This window comes from Sarcophilus harrisii, chromosome 3 (assembly GCF_902635505.1).
Source record: "Sarcophilus harrisii chromosome 3, mSarHar1.11, whole genome shotgun sequence".
Taxonomy (NCBI): Eukaryota; Metazoa; Chordata; class Mammalia; order Dasyuromorphia; family Dasyuridae; genus Sarcophilus; species Sarcophilus harrisii.
The window spans coordinates 81,566,732-81,584,062 of record NC_045428.1 but is presented as its reverse complement, the minus strand read 5'-3'; the positions used below and the strand labels follow the sequence as shown (position 1 = coordinate 81,584,062).

At 37.1% G+C, this 17,331-nt stretch overlaps 1 protein-coding gene across 5 annotated transcripts in view; it reads left to right on the top strand.

Annotated features, from left to right (window-relative positions):
- KIAA2012 (KIAA2012 ortholog) overlaps positions 1-17,331 on the top strand; it is a 152,808-nt gene that overhangs the window by 105,485 nt on the left and 29,992 nt on the right. For all 5 annotated transcript variants that reach the window (XM_031958315.1, XM_031958316.1, XM_031958317.1 and 2 more), the window contains one exon: positions 16,529-16,622. In XM_031958315.1, coding sequence (XP_031814175.1) covers positions 16,529-16,622 — 94 coding nt within the window. The remainder of the gene's footprint in view (positions 1-16,528; positions 16,623-17,331) is intronic.

Genomic DNA, 17,331 nt, shown 5'->3' with positions numbered 1-17,331 from the left:
GAGGACTTCCCTTTTTTCCCCTAATAGATAAAAGCAGAGATTCAGATATACCTCTTCTTGTTTTTTTTCTGAATGTTTTCCAGATCAGGAGTCCACCTAGATCTCTTCCTTTATACTATTGGCCAGAGAAAATAATTTCTTTTGCTCACTTGATTTCTTCCCTCTAATCTAGACCAAGGACTTGCTACTGCTTCATTTTTCTCTTCTTTCCACATGTTTTTTTCATGGCCATGTTTGGGATTTGGAATTGGTCAATCTTAGTAAGAAAGCCCAAAATGAGAAAGATGTATTTGTAATCTAATTCTGTCATCTTCACAAGAATTCTTGTGTGTTTATATCTTTAGGTATAGTGTTTTTTCCTTTACATTTCTATTGCTATCTTTTGTCTTTAGATCACTTTTAATTCTGAATATATATCTCTCCCCTCTCCTACCCATGTAACATCCCTATAACAAGAAATTAAAAAGGAAGAAAAAAAAAGCAAGTCAGTCAAACTCATCCATACAGCAACTGAATCTGACAATATCTATAATGTTCCACACCCATATCTTCCTAGCTTTACAAAAAAAGGAACAAAGCTTAATTTTCTTTATCCCTCGGGTCCAATATTGACTCTTATAATTAGTTTCTTTATTTTAATTGTCATTGTGCATCTTATGTTCCTGATTCTGTTTTACCTTGTATTACTTCATGTTAATTGTCCAATGCCTCTTTGATTTATTCATATTTGTCATTTCTTATGACATGGTAATGTTTCATTACATCATGAACCATCCCAATGAATGGATATCTACTACTTCACTTATAATTCTTTGCTACCATAAAGAGGTAATGCTATAAACATTTTTTCTGTTTTTTTATTAAACATTTTTTATTTAAAGTTTTGAGTTCTGAATCCAACTCCTCTGGAGAGCAATTTGGAATTATGCCCAAAGGGCTATCAAACTGTGCATTCCCTTTGACCCAGCCCTGTCTCTTCTGGATCTGTATCCCAAAGAGATAATAAAAGAGGGGGAAAGACCTACATAAATAAAAATGTTTGTAGCAGCCTTTTTTGTAATAGCAAAAAACTGGAAATTGACTGGATGCCCATCAGTTGAGGAATGGCTAAATAAATTATAGTACATGATTGTAATGGAATATTATGGTTTTATAAGAAATAATGAGCAGGCTGATTTCAAAAAAGCCTGGAAAGATTTGCATGAATTGGTGCTAAGTGAAATGAACAGAATCAAGAAGGCATTATACACAGCAACATTGAACTTATGTGATGATCAACTGTGATGGACTTGGCTCTTTTCAACAATGAGGTGATGTCAGACAATTCCAATAGACTTGTAATGGAAAGTGCCATCCACATCCAAAGAGAGATCTATGGAGACTAAATGTGGATCATAACACAGTATTTTCACCTTTTGCTTTGTTGTTGTTTATTTACTTGCTTTTTTTTCTTTTCTTTCTCATGTTTTTTTCCTCTCTTGATCAGATTTTTCTTGACAACATGACAAGTAAATATGTTTAGAAGAAAAAAAGAAGAGTGAAAAATAGCATGTTTTATAGTCTGTATACAAATAATATCAATTCTTTTTCTGGAGGTGGATGTTTTGCTTCATCATTAGTCCTTGGGGATTCTCTTGGATCACTGTATTGCTGAGAATAGCTAAGTCATTCACAGTTCTTCATCAAACAATATTGCTGTTTATTGCATGCAACATGTTCTGTTGCATGGTTCTGTTTTGTTCACTTCACTTTTAATCAGTTCATGTAAGTCTTTCCAGTTTTTTTCTGAAACCATCCTGCTCACCATTTCTTATAGTACAATGATGTTCCATTACACTCATATACCACAGTTTGTTTAGCCATTCCCCAATTGATGGGCATCCCTTTGATTTCCAATTCTTATCCACCACAAAAAGAGTTGCTATAAATATTTTTATACAAATAGGTTTTTCCCCTTGATGCTCTGAACATTTTGTTATACATGAGCTCTTTCTGTCTGTCTTTGACCAACCTGGTCAAAGCACTAGGATCTTGGATCAAAGGCCTTTAGGATTATTGTTAAAAGTTATATTCTGAATTTTAGTAGTCATTTTTGATAGCTGAAATGCCTACAGAGAAATTGCCCTGAAATGAATATACAATTCCTCCTTAAATACTCTTCTTGGTTTCTTGAAGGAAACCATGACTATTTTATTGAAAGAAATTCAATCCAACACCACAATCTTTTGGCCACTTGCTTTAAGATCCTATGAATGACTTCCTAGGAGAGGAATCTCTCCCTGGGGCATTGTTCGTAACACACTGGCAGAGAATGTGGACACAGAATCTTTTAAGACTTGCAGATAAGCATTGTTAACACATCCTATCTCTTTTGGAAGATGAGATGGGGAGATATCTTACAGTGTACAACGGGGACAAGACATTAGTGTATTCTAATCATGGTTTGACAATGTTATTCCCTATGTCTTACGGAAGACTTCAAGGCTTCTCACTAACATGTGATTTAATGTGGCACAAAACAAATACATATGTGCCATGGAGAGTCAGATTTTCTGGCATTAAAAATATGTGTATTTATACCAAGTAATATTAAAAAGCATCCCATGAAGCACCCTAGGTAGCTGTCTAACTTGTCTACCCCTGGTCCTATCTTTGTTAACAGTGATATCATAAATTTATGGCTTCACACAGAGCTTAATCTATTTGCTGTTCATACGTTACCAATTTAAGCCACAACTTTCTAGCCCCAAGGAAAAATAACTAACTTTTAAAAATATATTTAAACTGTTCCAGAGCGATCTGGGCATCCTACTGCTACAGATAAAATAGCATCATGTAATCCTGCCAACTCTGACTGCTCAGGCTTTCACATGAGTATGTGATATTATAGGCTGCTATGTGATGATCCTGTCACTTCCAAATTCATAGTGGAATGACACCAGCAAGCAAAAATCCTTAGGGATCCTATCTGGGACCATAAATATACAGGTATTTCATACTAACAATTCAAGTGCTTGGCCAAGTACATTTGGAGGTTTTGCAGCCCAGAACATTTGATGAATATAACAAAGTTAATCAGAACAAACTTTCTATCTCATGGAAATAGAGTCACAGACTGCTTTATTCCATCTAGTTGGAAACAGTGAAATTTCCTGGTTGGGAATAAACTACAAACATTTGCTCAGTCTAAGTGCTAAAACTTAAAGGGGTCACAAGTCTCATTGATTAACGGGCAGAATACTGCATCTGCAGTTGGAAGACCTAGGTTTAACTAAATCTTGTGATCTTGAATAAGTCACCTAACTCTTCACCTGAAAAGTAAAATGTTTGAAAGAGAAGAGACATAATACATTGGAAAGAATATTGGTTTAGTGTCAGAAGACCTGGATTCATCCTACTGTTGCTTCCCAAATCATTTCATCTTCATGGGTTTCATTTGCCTCATCTATAAAATAGGCTTCACTTGCCTTATCTATAAAATGAGGTTGAACTAGATACATGGCCTCTAAGATAATTTTCAGCTTTAAAACCAATGCCCTGATGACCTCTGGGTTTCCTTCCAATTCTAAAAAAGGGATTGTTAGGATATTTTCATTGATTTTGGAATCAAATTTTCCTTGGGACTTGAGAGCCATTTTAGGGTAATTTTGCTATTCTAAATTAGGGAGGGATCTAAATAGAGTTCCTTACAGCACTCTCCCAAAAACACTAACACAAATCTCTGATATATATATATATATATATAATATATATATATATATCCTAAATGCAGATTTTCAGCAAAAGACCTCAGTTCATACATTGACTTGCAGGTCTGAAGAAAACCTGTATAAATATTTTAGAATTTAGTCCTGTACTGAATCCAAAGAATAATAATAATAAAAACTATGTGGCACTTTAAGTTTTATAAAGCATTCTCCTCACAAGAAAGCACTCTGTGAGGTGAGCAGAGCAAATATATCCTCTCTACAGATGAGGAAACCAAGGCTCTGTAAAGTTAAGTGAGTTCCCAAAATCACAGCTGCACTCTGGGTAACTCAAGGCATTCTAGCTTCCTTTTCAGTACCCTTTTTTTAATCCTACCAGTATACTTCAAGGAATCTTCCTCCCCTCAACCCAGAAGAGGGGGGAAAAAAAGAAAAGAAATTCAATATTACTGAATTTGAGGGTCGAAAGGGAATATTAGCAATGATCTGGTCCTAGAAGGAACGCACATACACACTTGACACATGGTCCTCCAGGTTCTTCTGCTTGATCTCAGTTGAGGGGAGCCCTCCACCTCCTGAGGCTGTCCATTTAACTTTGGAACAGCTCTAATCATCAGGAAATTTTTCAACAAGTCCAAATTTTCTTCTTGGCAACTTCTACCCACTGCTCCTGGTTCCACTCTCTTAAGGCCAAACAGAACCAATTGAATCCCTCTTTCACAGGACAGTCCTTCAAATACTCAAAAGGGAACTATCATGTCCCTTCCCTGAGATTTCTCTTCTCCAGGATAAACATTCCCAGTTCCTACAAACAAATTATCATATGATTGCTACTGTTTATTTTCTAGACTCCCCTTCCAGGGTTTATTTCCTTGAATGCAGCAATTATACAGTTGAATTTTTTCCATGTTTTTTCTTTTTAAGCCACTGATTAAGGACACAAACATATGTCCGTGTGTGATCTATTTCAGTAGTTATGAGCTACAGCTAGTCAATAGAGCCTTCACTTCCTTCTGATTTAATTAGATGATGGTTCTTTTACTTTTTAAATTGGGTTTGTTCTGGCATTGGAGAAGGAAAAGCCTCTGTGGGGATTCAGCATCCCACCATCTCCATCTGTTTATCTCCCTGGGAGCCTTTAATCATGGGGGCCTCTCTCCTGCTCAAGCCTGCAGCAGTCTGAATTTGCATAAGGTGGCAGCATCTCCAACCCCAGCATGCAGCAAACCATCACCTTATAGGACACAAGCCCCTCAGGATGCAGCAGGGCCGTTAAAATATTTGGTTTTGCGTGACCTATTTACTGTACAGAAGGTCACTGATATGCAAACTTTCCAGGGAAAGAACCTGACAAATCTTGCTGAGGGGGTAGGAAATCAGCCTGGCCATTACTGCCTCTCTTCTTACGGTCGATAAAGCAACCGACATTCTGCCCGTTTCAGTGCCTCTGCCTCTTAGATCGGGGACCCTTAAGCCATGTAATTTATCTCCACCTGTTTCTTTTAGTGCCATCTCTCTTGTTCCTCCCTCCCCCTTAGCCACAATTCCCAGCTCTGTCTCTGTTGTCTTGTCCATTAAGAGAAGCTAAGGCATTTTTCATTTCCTCTTAAATGTCTTCCATTGCACTTGAAGAATACAAAATCCTGAAATTTTACCTCATAATTTCTTAAAGACAGAGCTGTGGGGATTTTCAATAGCATCTCCTGAGGACCATTGATCTTGCTTAGGGGCTGCCTGGATAAGTGCACTCCACTTTGCAAATGTGCCGTTTAGGTGTAAGTTGTTGGCACTTTCTGGGGGTTTATTGTGAATTTATAAGTAAACAATCTCAATTCCCCTGTCTCTACTCTTGAACTCTATGGCTCATCTATATATTCTCTGTATTCTCCTCCAGATCTTTGGTCCTGAGAGTGCTTCTGTTAGTAAATTCCAGTCTCTGCCCAATTTCCCCTCTCCACCTTCTAGCTTCTCATGAGACTTCTTCTATGTATGAATGATCATTGAGGTGTAAGCTCTTTTATAAGCTATTGCAGTCTCTGACACCTTTGTATCCCCATCATACCTGGCTGGGGCATGGAAGACATTTTAAAAATGTCTGTTGAATGATTGATTAGATCAGCATGTAGCCAGCTGCCTTTGACATAAACATTTCACCACTAATAACTACTCACATTTATTTAGCATTTTCAGGTTTTAAAAAGTGCTTTCCTCACAACCTTATGATCCTGGCAGTATAGATGGAAAATTATAGCACAGGTAGTACATTGTTTAGATAATAAAAATGAACCTGACAAATTTAGTGATATGTATGAAACTGTGTAAGAAGGAAGAATAAAAACTGGGACTAGGACTCAAGTCCCTTTGCTGATTCTGAAACCAAAGTTCTTTTCAGTGCTACCTCCTTTTGGCTGACAATTAAAGCTTCAGGCCTACCTAAGAATTCAGAGAGCATACTGGTATAGAAAGGAACTGTTCTAATGGTTTGCCATTTATTTCTCCAATTCATTTTACAGATGAGGAAACTGAGGCAAACTAAATGACTTGCCCAGGGTCATACAACTAGTAAATATCTGAGGCCATATTTGAATTCATGAAGATGAAATCTTCCCGACTCCAAGCCTAGCCCTCCATCCATTGAGCCATACCTACCTGCCTCTTAATGAATTCAACTCCACAGCAATTAGACAAACATTTAGTGCCTAGTAGGTTCAGGGCTCTGCTTGAGGTGCCAGAGATAATGACAAAAATGAAATAATATCTACACTCAAGAAGTTCATATTTCACCAGAGAAGGGAGAGATAAAACACATACACAGACACATAATTAAGAGGTAATTTGAAGAGGAAGAGAGCTTTAATTACTAGATGGAATCTGAGAATAATAACAATAGTAATAGTTATAGCTCAGGCTCTTCCTATGTCAAGGACTGGACGCTGAGCTTTATAATTATTATCTCATTTGATTCTCACAACATCTATCCTGAGTTGTAGGTGCCATTATTATTCTCATTTTACAATTGAGGAAACTGAGGCAGAGATTGTTACTTGCCCTAGAACATGCAACTTCCTAGGAAGTTTGTTTTCATATTTTTCAATATATTCTTTCTTCCCTCCTTGTCCCTTGTAAAAAAGGAAAGAAAAGAAAACCAACTAAGCAAAACAATTAACAGCAACTATGTCTTACAATAAATGGAATATTCTGCTTCCATAGTTCCTTGTTACTGTTTGTTCTTCATTCTTGAAGGTGATCGTGACATCAGGGAGGTGATGCTATGACATGCAAGTGAATTGGATTTAAGTGAGGGAAGGCTGTGAGCTCCAAAGCCATCTGGGTTCAGTGACCAGAGAAAAATCAAAATTACTTGAAGATGGCCCTAGATACAGTAGGAGATTCACACACAGTAGGGAAGTGTTTCATCATCTCTTCTCCTGAACCAAGATTGGTCACAATAGTTAAATATAAACTCTTTGAAAGCAGGGACTGTTTTAATTTTTTTCCTACTACAATGGCAAAGTATTATAAGTCCTAGATTATAGATTAAGCCAGATATAGCAACATTCATTGTCTCCATTTACATTTTTGTAGTCATTGTAGGTATTGTTCTTCTTTGCTGCTCTTTGAATTAGCTTTAAGAAGCTTCTCCATGCTTCTCTTAATTCTCACACTCATTATTTATTACCACAATACTATCCCGTTACATTTAGTAAATTACTTCTAAATTGACAGAAAACCAGGGTCTTACTACCATAAAAATGTTACTGGTATTTTGTCTTTTTTTCTTTAACCTCCTTGGGATATATGCTCAGTAAGTGAGATCACTGGTCAAAGGGTGACTTTTCTCATATGATTCCACATATTTTTCTCACACAATTTCTTACATAATTACACATTTTTCCCAAAATATACTACTTCATAATTCCATAGTGTATTAAGATTCACATCTTCCTACAACTCCTCCAGAATTGATTTTTTTCTATCTTTTAAAAATCCAGTTTGTCTACAACATAAGAGTATATAAAGGGGAGTATGTAATAAAAACTGGGAAGGCATTTTGGAGCCAAATTGTTTAAGGATATAATCACCAGTTGGGAGTTTGCATTTTATTCTAAAGGTAATAGGGAATCCCTGAAGTCTTATGAAGAGAGGAGGGAGATGATCAGAATTATGCCAAAGAAGATTATTTTGGCTCTTAGATGGGAGGTGGTGGATAGGACAGAACAAAATTAAGAGACAAATTCAGTAGCTCAAATGAGAGGTGATAAGGACCTAAACTAGGATATTGACTGGACAGAGAGAAAGAGATGGATTCTAAAAATGTTATGGGTATAGAATCAAAAAGCTTGATTAATATTGGATGCAAGGAAGAAGAAAGAATTAACGATGACTCTTGAGTTTACACAGCTGGTAAGGCCCTCAACAGAAACAGGATAGTTTAAAGCCAAAATCCTCAAAATGTGTCTGACCACCAATGGGAGTCTCCAAAATCCTTTCATGAGGTCCATGAAGCCAAAATTATTTTCATAATAATACTAATACATAATAATTTCCATTTCTAAAATGAAACATGATATAATCCACATAAGCAAAAGCTCATGGGTGGTCTTCAGTCATTTTGAAGAATGTAAAGGATCCTTAAACCAAAAAGTTTTAAGAACCACTAGAGTATTATAGGTTTGGGGAAGGAAAAATGATGAGTTCCATTTTAGACATGGCATCAATAGGCCCACTATGTGTCAAACAGACACTGGGGATAAAAAATAAAAATAAAAAATAAAAATCAGTGCCTGCCCTCAAGAAGTTTCTATTCAATTAGAGAAGGTAAATCCATTTCACACTTTAAATAGTGGGCTTGCGGGCTGCTAGCAGCATCTGTGGTATATGGTGAAAGGTTGGTTGCAAGTGACCAATTACTTTCTCTTGGGTGGCCCCTACCCCTGTGTGGTTAGCACCTCTCATTCCAACTCGTTCCCTTCAAGTTCGGCTTCCTCTTTAGTCGACCCCCTTGCTTTGCCCCTGGGGAAATGGGGTTTCTTTTAAACCTGCAAGGGGAAGAACAAAGGGAAATCAGAGATGCCTGAGGCTACTGCCTCTAAAAAGCATCTCCAGTTCATTTGCACTACCTCCCTCCACTGGGATTGCTGGCTCTTCTTTTATATACCTAGGTAAGAATCCCAACCAATTTGGCCTTTTCTCTGATACTTACAATTGCAAATAAGGCCATTGGCAAAAGATGTTGTGAACAGTGATCCTTTAAAAAAAAAATTAACTACAGTAATCTCTGGATAGTTTCCTATAGGAACTGATACTGGAGCTGTTTTAGAACTAGAGATTCTAATGGGCTAAAGTGAAGAAGGAATGCATTCTATTGATAGGAGGCAGATTTGGGGAGAGATGCAGTATTTTGTTTTGAGGAATATCAAGGCAGCTAGTTTAACTGGATTGTCGTGTATTTGAAAAAGTTATGTATAATAGGCCTGGTAAAATAGGCTGAAAAGAGTTGGTTGTAAAGAGCTTTTAAAGACCAGAGAAATTTAAATTTAATTCTAGACAGAAATGCTTAATTAAACATCTTTATGTCATGGACTCCTTTGGCAGATTCTTTGAGAGAGATTCCCTCCTCAATATAATATTTATAAAAGCACAGGATTACAAATTAAATCAATAATATTGAAATATATTATGTATCCATGCATGCATACATACATATATGTGTATGAAAAGGTGCATGTATATGTATAAAAAGAGGCAAACAAGGTTAAATGACTTGTCCAGAGTCATACAGTTAGTAAGTGTGTGATGTTGGATTTAAATTCAGGTCATCCTAACTCCAGACTCCAGATGTGGCACTCTACCCATTGTACCCCCAACTGCCCCTTGTAGACATTTAATAATTTAATTTTCTATACATTTAATATTATTAAAAATTTAAGTAACTAGGAAGGCTTTCAATAACATATCACAGGCTAGATAGGATTTCCTAGAGACTGGATGTATGAGCACCAGCATAATCAAATGTCACACAAGTTTTTTTTTTCCCTTTAGTCTAGTCCTACTGAATGAACTGTTAACCAGGGTGAATTCCACTAGTTTATTAAATGATACCCCCAGATGTCCAGAAGAGTTAATTCTACCTATTTTCTTATAACAACAAGAAACTCTATAGTTCTTGGGTAGTCCCTCCTGTAAAAAATGGGAAACCAAGGGGGGGGGAACAAATAAAATAGAAACAATGTAGAGAAATTGCATTGCTTTATCTATAAAACAGGATAATCTTGATGGAAAACCCAAGAGCAGGGTACTAGAAGGAATAAGAAGCAGAAGGAGATTGAAGGGGGAAGTTTTAGGGGGAATGTGGGATCAGACCAGCTTAGCTTTTCCTGGGTATCCTGTGACCAGTTCAATTTCTGGGTAATAGGAACTACAGCTGAGAAAACACCAGCTGTCTCTCCTGCTGCCGGCTCCACTAAAGGAAATGGTACTGTGTTGTCTGTGTGCTCCCAGCAGTGAATGAGTAGGGAAGTTTATTTCTCTTATCTTTACTTCTGCAGCATTTGTTAGTTAAATGCCTCCACCTCCTCTAGCTCCCCATGGCTCCGGCTCACCAGGGAAGTTCTTCAAGCACACCTTTCCACACAGCATGGGCTACGCCTGCCTGCTCACTTCTGAACTCATCCCACATAGAATCTCTTGTTAGTGAGCCCAGAATCATTGTACAGAATTCAATCCTCGGTACTCCCCCTAGTGCCTGATGCCAGGGGTCTATTCTCCGTGGGTATTACATCCCTTTTATTCTCCTCTTCCCAGTGACAGCCCCCCATCATAAGGTCCAAGATCTCTTGTTAAACACCAAGGCCTCTCAGGGTATAAAAGCAAAGGGCAAGACTTAATTGAAAGGCTAGAAAATTTTAAAATCTGGAACCTTTAGCTTTCTAATGTTTAATACTTTGCAACTCTAAGAATGTGTTGCATCCTAGGGAGGGAAAAGTAGGTAAAAAGACAGAGAAAGAACAATCCATTTTAGTGGCCTTTCCTCTGGAATAGTTCTCAAATCAAGAAGCAAAATATATTTGAAAGAAATCCTGCCCTCTGGCTAAGAATGAAAACAAGGTCTTTAAAATGTTCTTCTGGTAATGTATGGAGTAATTGCTACTGATACTGCAGTGCGTATTTTGGACTGTGAAAGTATTTTATAAGGGGCAGAACCAGAGGTAAGAAAGCCTACAAAAGTTTATAATCTGGAAGGACAGAATCAGCAGGCTATCGATTTCCCAATTCTATTTCTCAAAAACCTGAAATTAGACAAGGGTCTCTTCTTTCTTGGTTAGTCTTAGGCTCCTAACAATCTGCATTCCAGTTTCTCTATTTTTCCCCCTCCATTCTCTCTCCTCTTGAGTGATCTCATGGACTCTCATGGTGTCAACTTCATTTCTGTGTAGATGATTTCCATATCTCAAATCTCCATCACCAACTCGTCTCAGATTTCCAATTGCAGGCAACCCATTTTCATCTGGATAATCTACCAGCACCTTAATATCAATACATCCAAAAATAAACTCATCATCCAACCCCCAAACCCTCAAACTCACCTAAATTCCTTCTTTCTGCTGCTGACACAATCCTCACTATTGCCTAGGCTCAATATTTGGGTCACTCCATTTTTTACTCCTTTTTTCCCCTCATCTGTTCCATTCAGTCAATTAGTGAGTCTATCTGCTATCTCTTTTGCATTTGATCTAGTTTAAGTCCTAATTACACATTGCCTTGATTACTGCAATACCCTCCTAACTGGTCCCCTTTACTCTAGTCCCTCCTATCTGCTATCCATCCTTCCCACTGTTGCCAAAGTAACCTTCCTATTGGACCAGATTAGCTTAAAAATCACTGATGGGTTTCTATGACCAACACAAATTCCTTACTCTGCCATTCAAAACTTTCCATGATCTGGTTTCAAAACTGTTCTCATACTTTTTTCTCTTCAGATACTCTATGTTCTGCTAAAGATTTGAGTCTGAAGATGAAATGCTAATTTTAGGACAAAATGAAACATTTTCTAATACCATCTTAATTAGCCTACCTTTATGCAGTGCTGTCCACCAACTCTGTAACATGCTTCTACCCCTCTAGCAGATAACAAATTCCTTAAGAGCAGAAACTACATCATATTTCATCTAGTAGCTTCAAAATCTAAAATAATGTCCTAAACATTGTAGTGGTATGTAATAAATGTGCTAAATTGGATGTTCTACAAGAGGGCTTCTTAAACTTTTTCCTCTCACAACCCCCTTTTTGTCCAGGAAGTTTTAGGTGACCCCAGATATATGGGTATATAAAATAGGTATACAAATCAAACATTCACTAATAATAAACCATATTAATTTCCTCTATGAGGAGACAAAAGACTTTGACTTTCCAAATCTATTTGTCTCAAGGCCAGGACATATTATAGCCTCCATTGGAATGGATCAAAACATCACACACATACACATACACATACATATACATATAGACAGATAGATAGATATAGATATAAAACATATATATATATACCAAGTTCATACTGAGCTCTTGGCAAAATTATTATAACTCATCTCAGGTACTGGTTATGGAAGAGATAAATCTGGGAAGCTGCCACTGGATTTTGGACTCAGGCCAGGGAAGCAATCAATCAATATTAAGAACCTACTATGTGCTAAGTGCTAGGGATACAAAAAGAGCAAAAGATAATCTCTGTCCTTAAGGACTTTATAATTGAATGAAGCAGGCAAGAATTGTCACTGATTTATGGCAACCTTAGGTAAAATGTGAACTTTCTGCTACTATCCTTTCTTTGGTCATGGGATGGTGGGTGGATTAATACTTTGAAAACTTTTAGAGTCATAATGATACCCAATATCAAGGTATGTCCAACCTGGGATTTTTGAAATATTGTAGCCAAAGATACTGAGGAGCAGCATGGTATAATTGAAAGAGTGCTAAACAGGACCGGAATTTAAATCCCAACTCAGCCATTTGTATGACATTGGGCAAATCATTTCACCTGGGTCGCAGGTCTTCATCTGTAAAAGAAGGTTGAATAAGCAATAAATGTCCTTAAAGTCCTAAATCTATAATCTTATGATCTGGGTTCAAATCCCAAGCAAGCTATTTAACTTTTTGGAGAGGGACTGGACTAAAATAATGTCTTCCAGCTCCAAATCTATGATCCAAAGAACCCAGAAGGATGGTCCATGGGGTCATTACTCTACAACTGATTTTGTTTTTAAAGAGAACCTCATTGCTTTCCTAAAGGTCAAGATTCAAATTTTGGTAGATTCAAATCTACCATTAAAAAAAAAAAAAAAGTTAATACCCAAAAAGCATCTGAGACCTACAAGTTAGTGTTATCGTTATAATTGCATTGGTTTGTGCTTTTATTTTCTAAATCCTCTGTTGGGTTCCTTTTCTTCTAATGCCCAAATGTGGGCCCTCTTGTGGTTTTATCTTTATCCAAAATATGTTGTTTATCTCTTAAAGTAATTTTTTCACATTAACTTGAGAGCCCAAGTCTGGTGCAATAGTACCCTCTGCTGGTGAAGTTATGCCCCTTTCCTGGGTCCAAAGTAGAGGAATGGAGCAGTTTTTTGGATGACTTAGCCTTATGTGTTTCTTCTATATAAAATAAAGAAAACTTACCAGATTTGAATCTAAATTTCTTACAATAGTCAAGTACTGTCTTTATCCCAGCTGTTTTTCACTATAACTAATCTTTTTTTACTAATAGCTTTTAATTTTCAAAATACATGCAAATACAGTTTTTAATATTTACCCTTGCAAAATCTTGTGTTCCAAATTTTTTCCTTCCCTTACCCCGACCCCCTTCCCTAGACAGTGAATAATCCAATATAGGTTAAACATGTGTAATTTTTCTATACATATTTCCACAACTATCATGCTGCACAAGACAAATCAGATCAAAAAGGAAAAAAATGAGAAAGAAAAAAAAAAGCAAGCAAACAACAACCAAAAAGGTGAAAATACTATGTGTGACCCACATTGAGTCCCCATAGTCTTCTCTCTGGATGCAGATGGCTCTCTCCATCACAAGTCTATTGGAATTGACCTGAATCACCTCATTGTTGAAAAGAACCAAGTTCATCACAGTTGTGTAACTATAATATATATAATCTTGTTGTGTAACTAATGTTTTAACATTAAAATAAATCCAGAATTATAAGGCAATCAATCAATGGTATTCCCTGGTATATAATAACTCTCATATTCATATACTGGTTTATTATTTATAAAGTATATACCTTTGTCTCTTTGAATCTCTCCATAATCTTGTGAAATTGGCAATACCAGAATTATCATTTCAAATGTGTAGGCCAGGAAACATAGGGGGAAAGGGCCTTATTCAAAGTCAAGAAGCTTGTAAATGAAAGAACTGAGATTTTATTTTAGGACTACTTAATTCAGTGATCCTCCTCTTATACCCCAATGCCATGAGTCCTCCCTCAAAGAATTACAGCTTAATTAGAAAGAATGTCCATCCCAAAAGGTAACTCACAACATAAAACTTTATATGGTCCATTAAATGATTTGAGACAGATGATGGGGGGAGGGGAAATGGGGGATGGCCCAAGAGTTCCAAGAGGAAAAAATTACTACCATAGGCCGGAATTGTCAGAGAAGGTTTCACAGGAGAAGTGAGACATTAGCAAGGCCTTGAAGGATGGATAGTAACTAATAGTGAGGAAGAATTTTTTAAAAAATTGAAAGTAGGATGATAATGACGATAGCTTGCATTTATATAGTGCTTTAAGGTTTTCAAGCTGCTTTATAAACATTATCTTAAATGGTAATAAGGGGAAGTGAGGCAAAATATTAATAATAACAAGGAGACAAAAATGCAAAAGGAAGATATTTTCTGGGGGACAGACAATAGACCACATTGGGTGGATAGTTTTATGATAAAGCTAAGGAGTCTATTTCACAGGCAGTAGGGAGCCTCCAAAAGTTTTTGCATAGGTACATGGCATAATAAAAATAATTCACATGGATTTTTGAGGTCTACAAAGCACTTCTCCACAACTACAACAGTACTATTTACAAGTGAAGAAAATGAAGACTTGAAGATGGTAAGTATATGACCTTGGAGGGTCATACAGCTAATAAATGTCAGAAGCAGCATTCAAAGCTAGCCCTTTACTCTTTCCACATACCCCAAATCACTCTTGTGATTGTAATTCAAAGGGATCATCTAGGAAGCCTAAAATGGTAAGATTTGTGGGTGCAAAATAGACTTAAAGAAGAAGAGACTGGAGACTGGGAAGACTACTTATTACAATATTTCAGACATGACCCTACAACAGAAGATCAGGATTAGCATGTGGCAATGAGAAAAGAAAGGAAAATAGAAAATAGAAAAATTTTTAAAAGAATATAAAAGGTAAGGAAGAATAGGGTAAACTATGGCAGCTTATTAGATCTGGAAGTTGGAGGAGTAACCCCTGGTTATGAGATAAGTACCATTGACAGAAATAGGGAAAAGGAGGAGAGAGGAACTCAATTTTAGACTTAAGTTTAAGGAAGACTTAAGTGGGAAAAAAAACTAAACAACTTAAAAGAAGGATGGTTTGGAGCTACATATTTGGGATGTGAAAATTTGGATTATTAGAGAAGAAAACCAAGGGAAAAGAATGAAAAGATAAACAAGCACCTAGCATAGTATCTAGTATATGGTATGTCCTTAATAAATATTTGCTGATATGGCTAATTGATTTAGTTAGGTTGTACAGAAAAAAAATTCATCCGTGACTTATCTAAATCTTTGCAAAAATGTACTGTTAGAGAATTCTATTGTTTTTTTGTATGCTTCCATCTGTATTCAGACCACATAGTTCTTTCTCCAGAAGCAGATAGCATTTTTCATCGAGTCCTGTGGGATTGTGTTGAATCATTGCATTGCTGAGAATAGCTAAGTCAAGAGAATTCTATCATTTTAAAAAATACAGGTTATGTGATATACTTAACTAGAACCATAATAACAGATATATTCTGACCAATGTTCTGCCATTGTAGAAAAGTAATAATGCTATAGAATGGTTTTATTCCATAGAAATAGCACAAAGAATGTACAGAGAGAAAAAGAAATAATAAGTCTCTGGGGAAAGAGTTAGGATAAATGGAAACAGGAATTTCAAAGTAAATGCCATTGCATCTCAAATTAAGAAAATTTTATATTCATTGGACATCTTCCAAATATAAGAACAGAGGGAAGCTAGGTCATGAGTAGACAGAGCACTGGTCCTGAACTCAGGAGAATCTGAATTCAAATCTGGCTTCAATCGCTTACTAGCTGAGAGGGAAGGAAGGAAGAAAAGAAGGGAGGGAAGGAAGAAAGGTAGAGAAGGACTGGAGGAAGGAAGGAAAAGAAGGAAGGGAGGAAAAGAGGAAGGAAGGGAAAAAGGGAGGGAAGGAGGAAATGAAAGGAAGGAAAGAATAGAAAGGGATGAAATGGAAGGAAGGAAAGGAAAGAAAGAGGAAAGGAAGAAGGGAGAAAAAAGAAGAAAGGGAGGGAAGAAAGGAGGGGAAAAGGAGAGGGAGGGAGGGAGGAAATGGAAAGAAGGAAAGAATAGAACGGGAGGAAATGGAAGGAAGGAAGGAGGAAAGTAAGAAGGGAGGAAGAAGGAAGAGAGGAAGGAAAGATGGGAGGGAGGAAGGAAGGGAGGAAAGAGAGCAGTCCCTTTAAAGTGTGACACTGCCCCTGACCAAAGCTTCCAGCAAGGGAATGCCTTTCTTGGGTCCCTCCTAAAGAACAAGGATACTCTTTGTGTTCACAGAGGTAGAGAAGCAGAGGGATAGAACCTCTGGATCACTTGGCACTTCAGTGTTGAAACACAACCTGACATCTACGGCAGAAACCATCAAAGAATTGTAAGTTTATAAAGAAAACAATGGCCTTGACTTTTCCTTTCTTGGGATTTTCAGTTTTCATTTTTCCCCCGGTTGCTATGAGATGAAGCACGTAAAATAAACAGTTACACTCCTAGAATTAAATTCTAGCCTTGGAATAAACGATGATTGCCCTATAACAATCTCACCAGGAAGATTTATTTGCTGAAAAAGACTGTATTTATTGTGTCTGGTGGGCAGAGAGTAAAGCTCAGATGTGATCTAAAAAGGGCTCTCTTTCCATCTGCAGATGGAAATTGCTCTTAGAATTGCTGCTAATACAAAATCAGTAGACAATGCAAAAGGCATATAGGTAATCCTCAAATTGTCCAAATAGTGTGTGTCTGTCTCCTCTAGTGTCCTTTTCTAAGGGTAGACATCATGTTAAAGAAGAAAAACCCCTTAGGGGAGAAAGTGATGTGACAAAACCCAAAAGGATAACTGGCGGAGGCTCCCCATCCCTCACTTCTGCCTGGATATCCAGGCATTCCTAGCACCTGTGTTCTGTTCTCCCTTTGTTCTCTCACTGAGTAGAAGCAAATTCAGTGACTCAAAATCTTGCACCTTCATAGGAGCCTGAGAAAACTGTTCAGAATGCAGGAAGATGATTTGTTCTTTTCCCTGGAAGCAAATAGAGGAGATAGTTCAGTGGGGTGAGGCAGCTATCTGAGGAATTTCAGTGAAAATAATC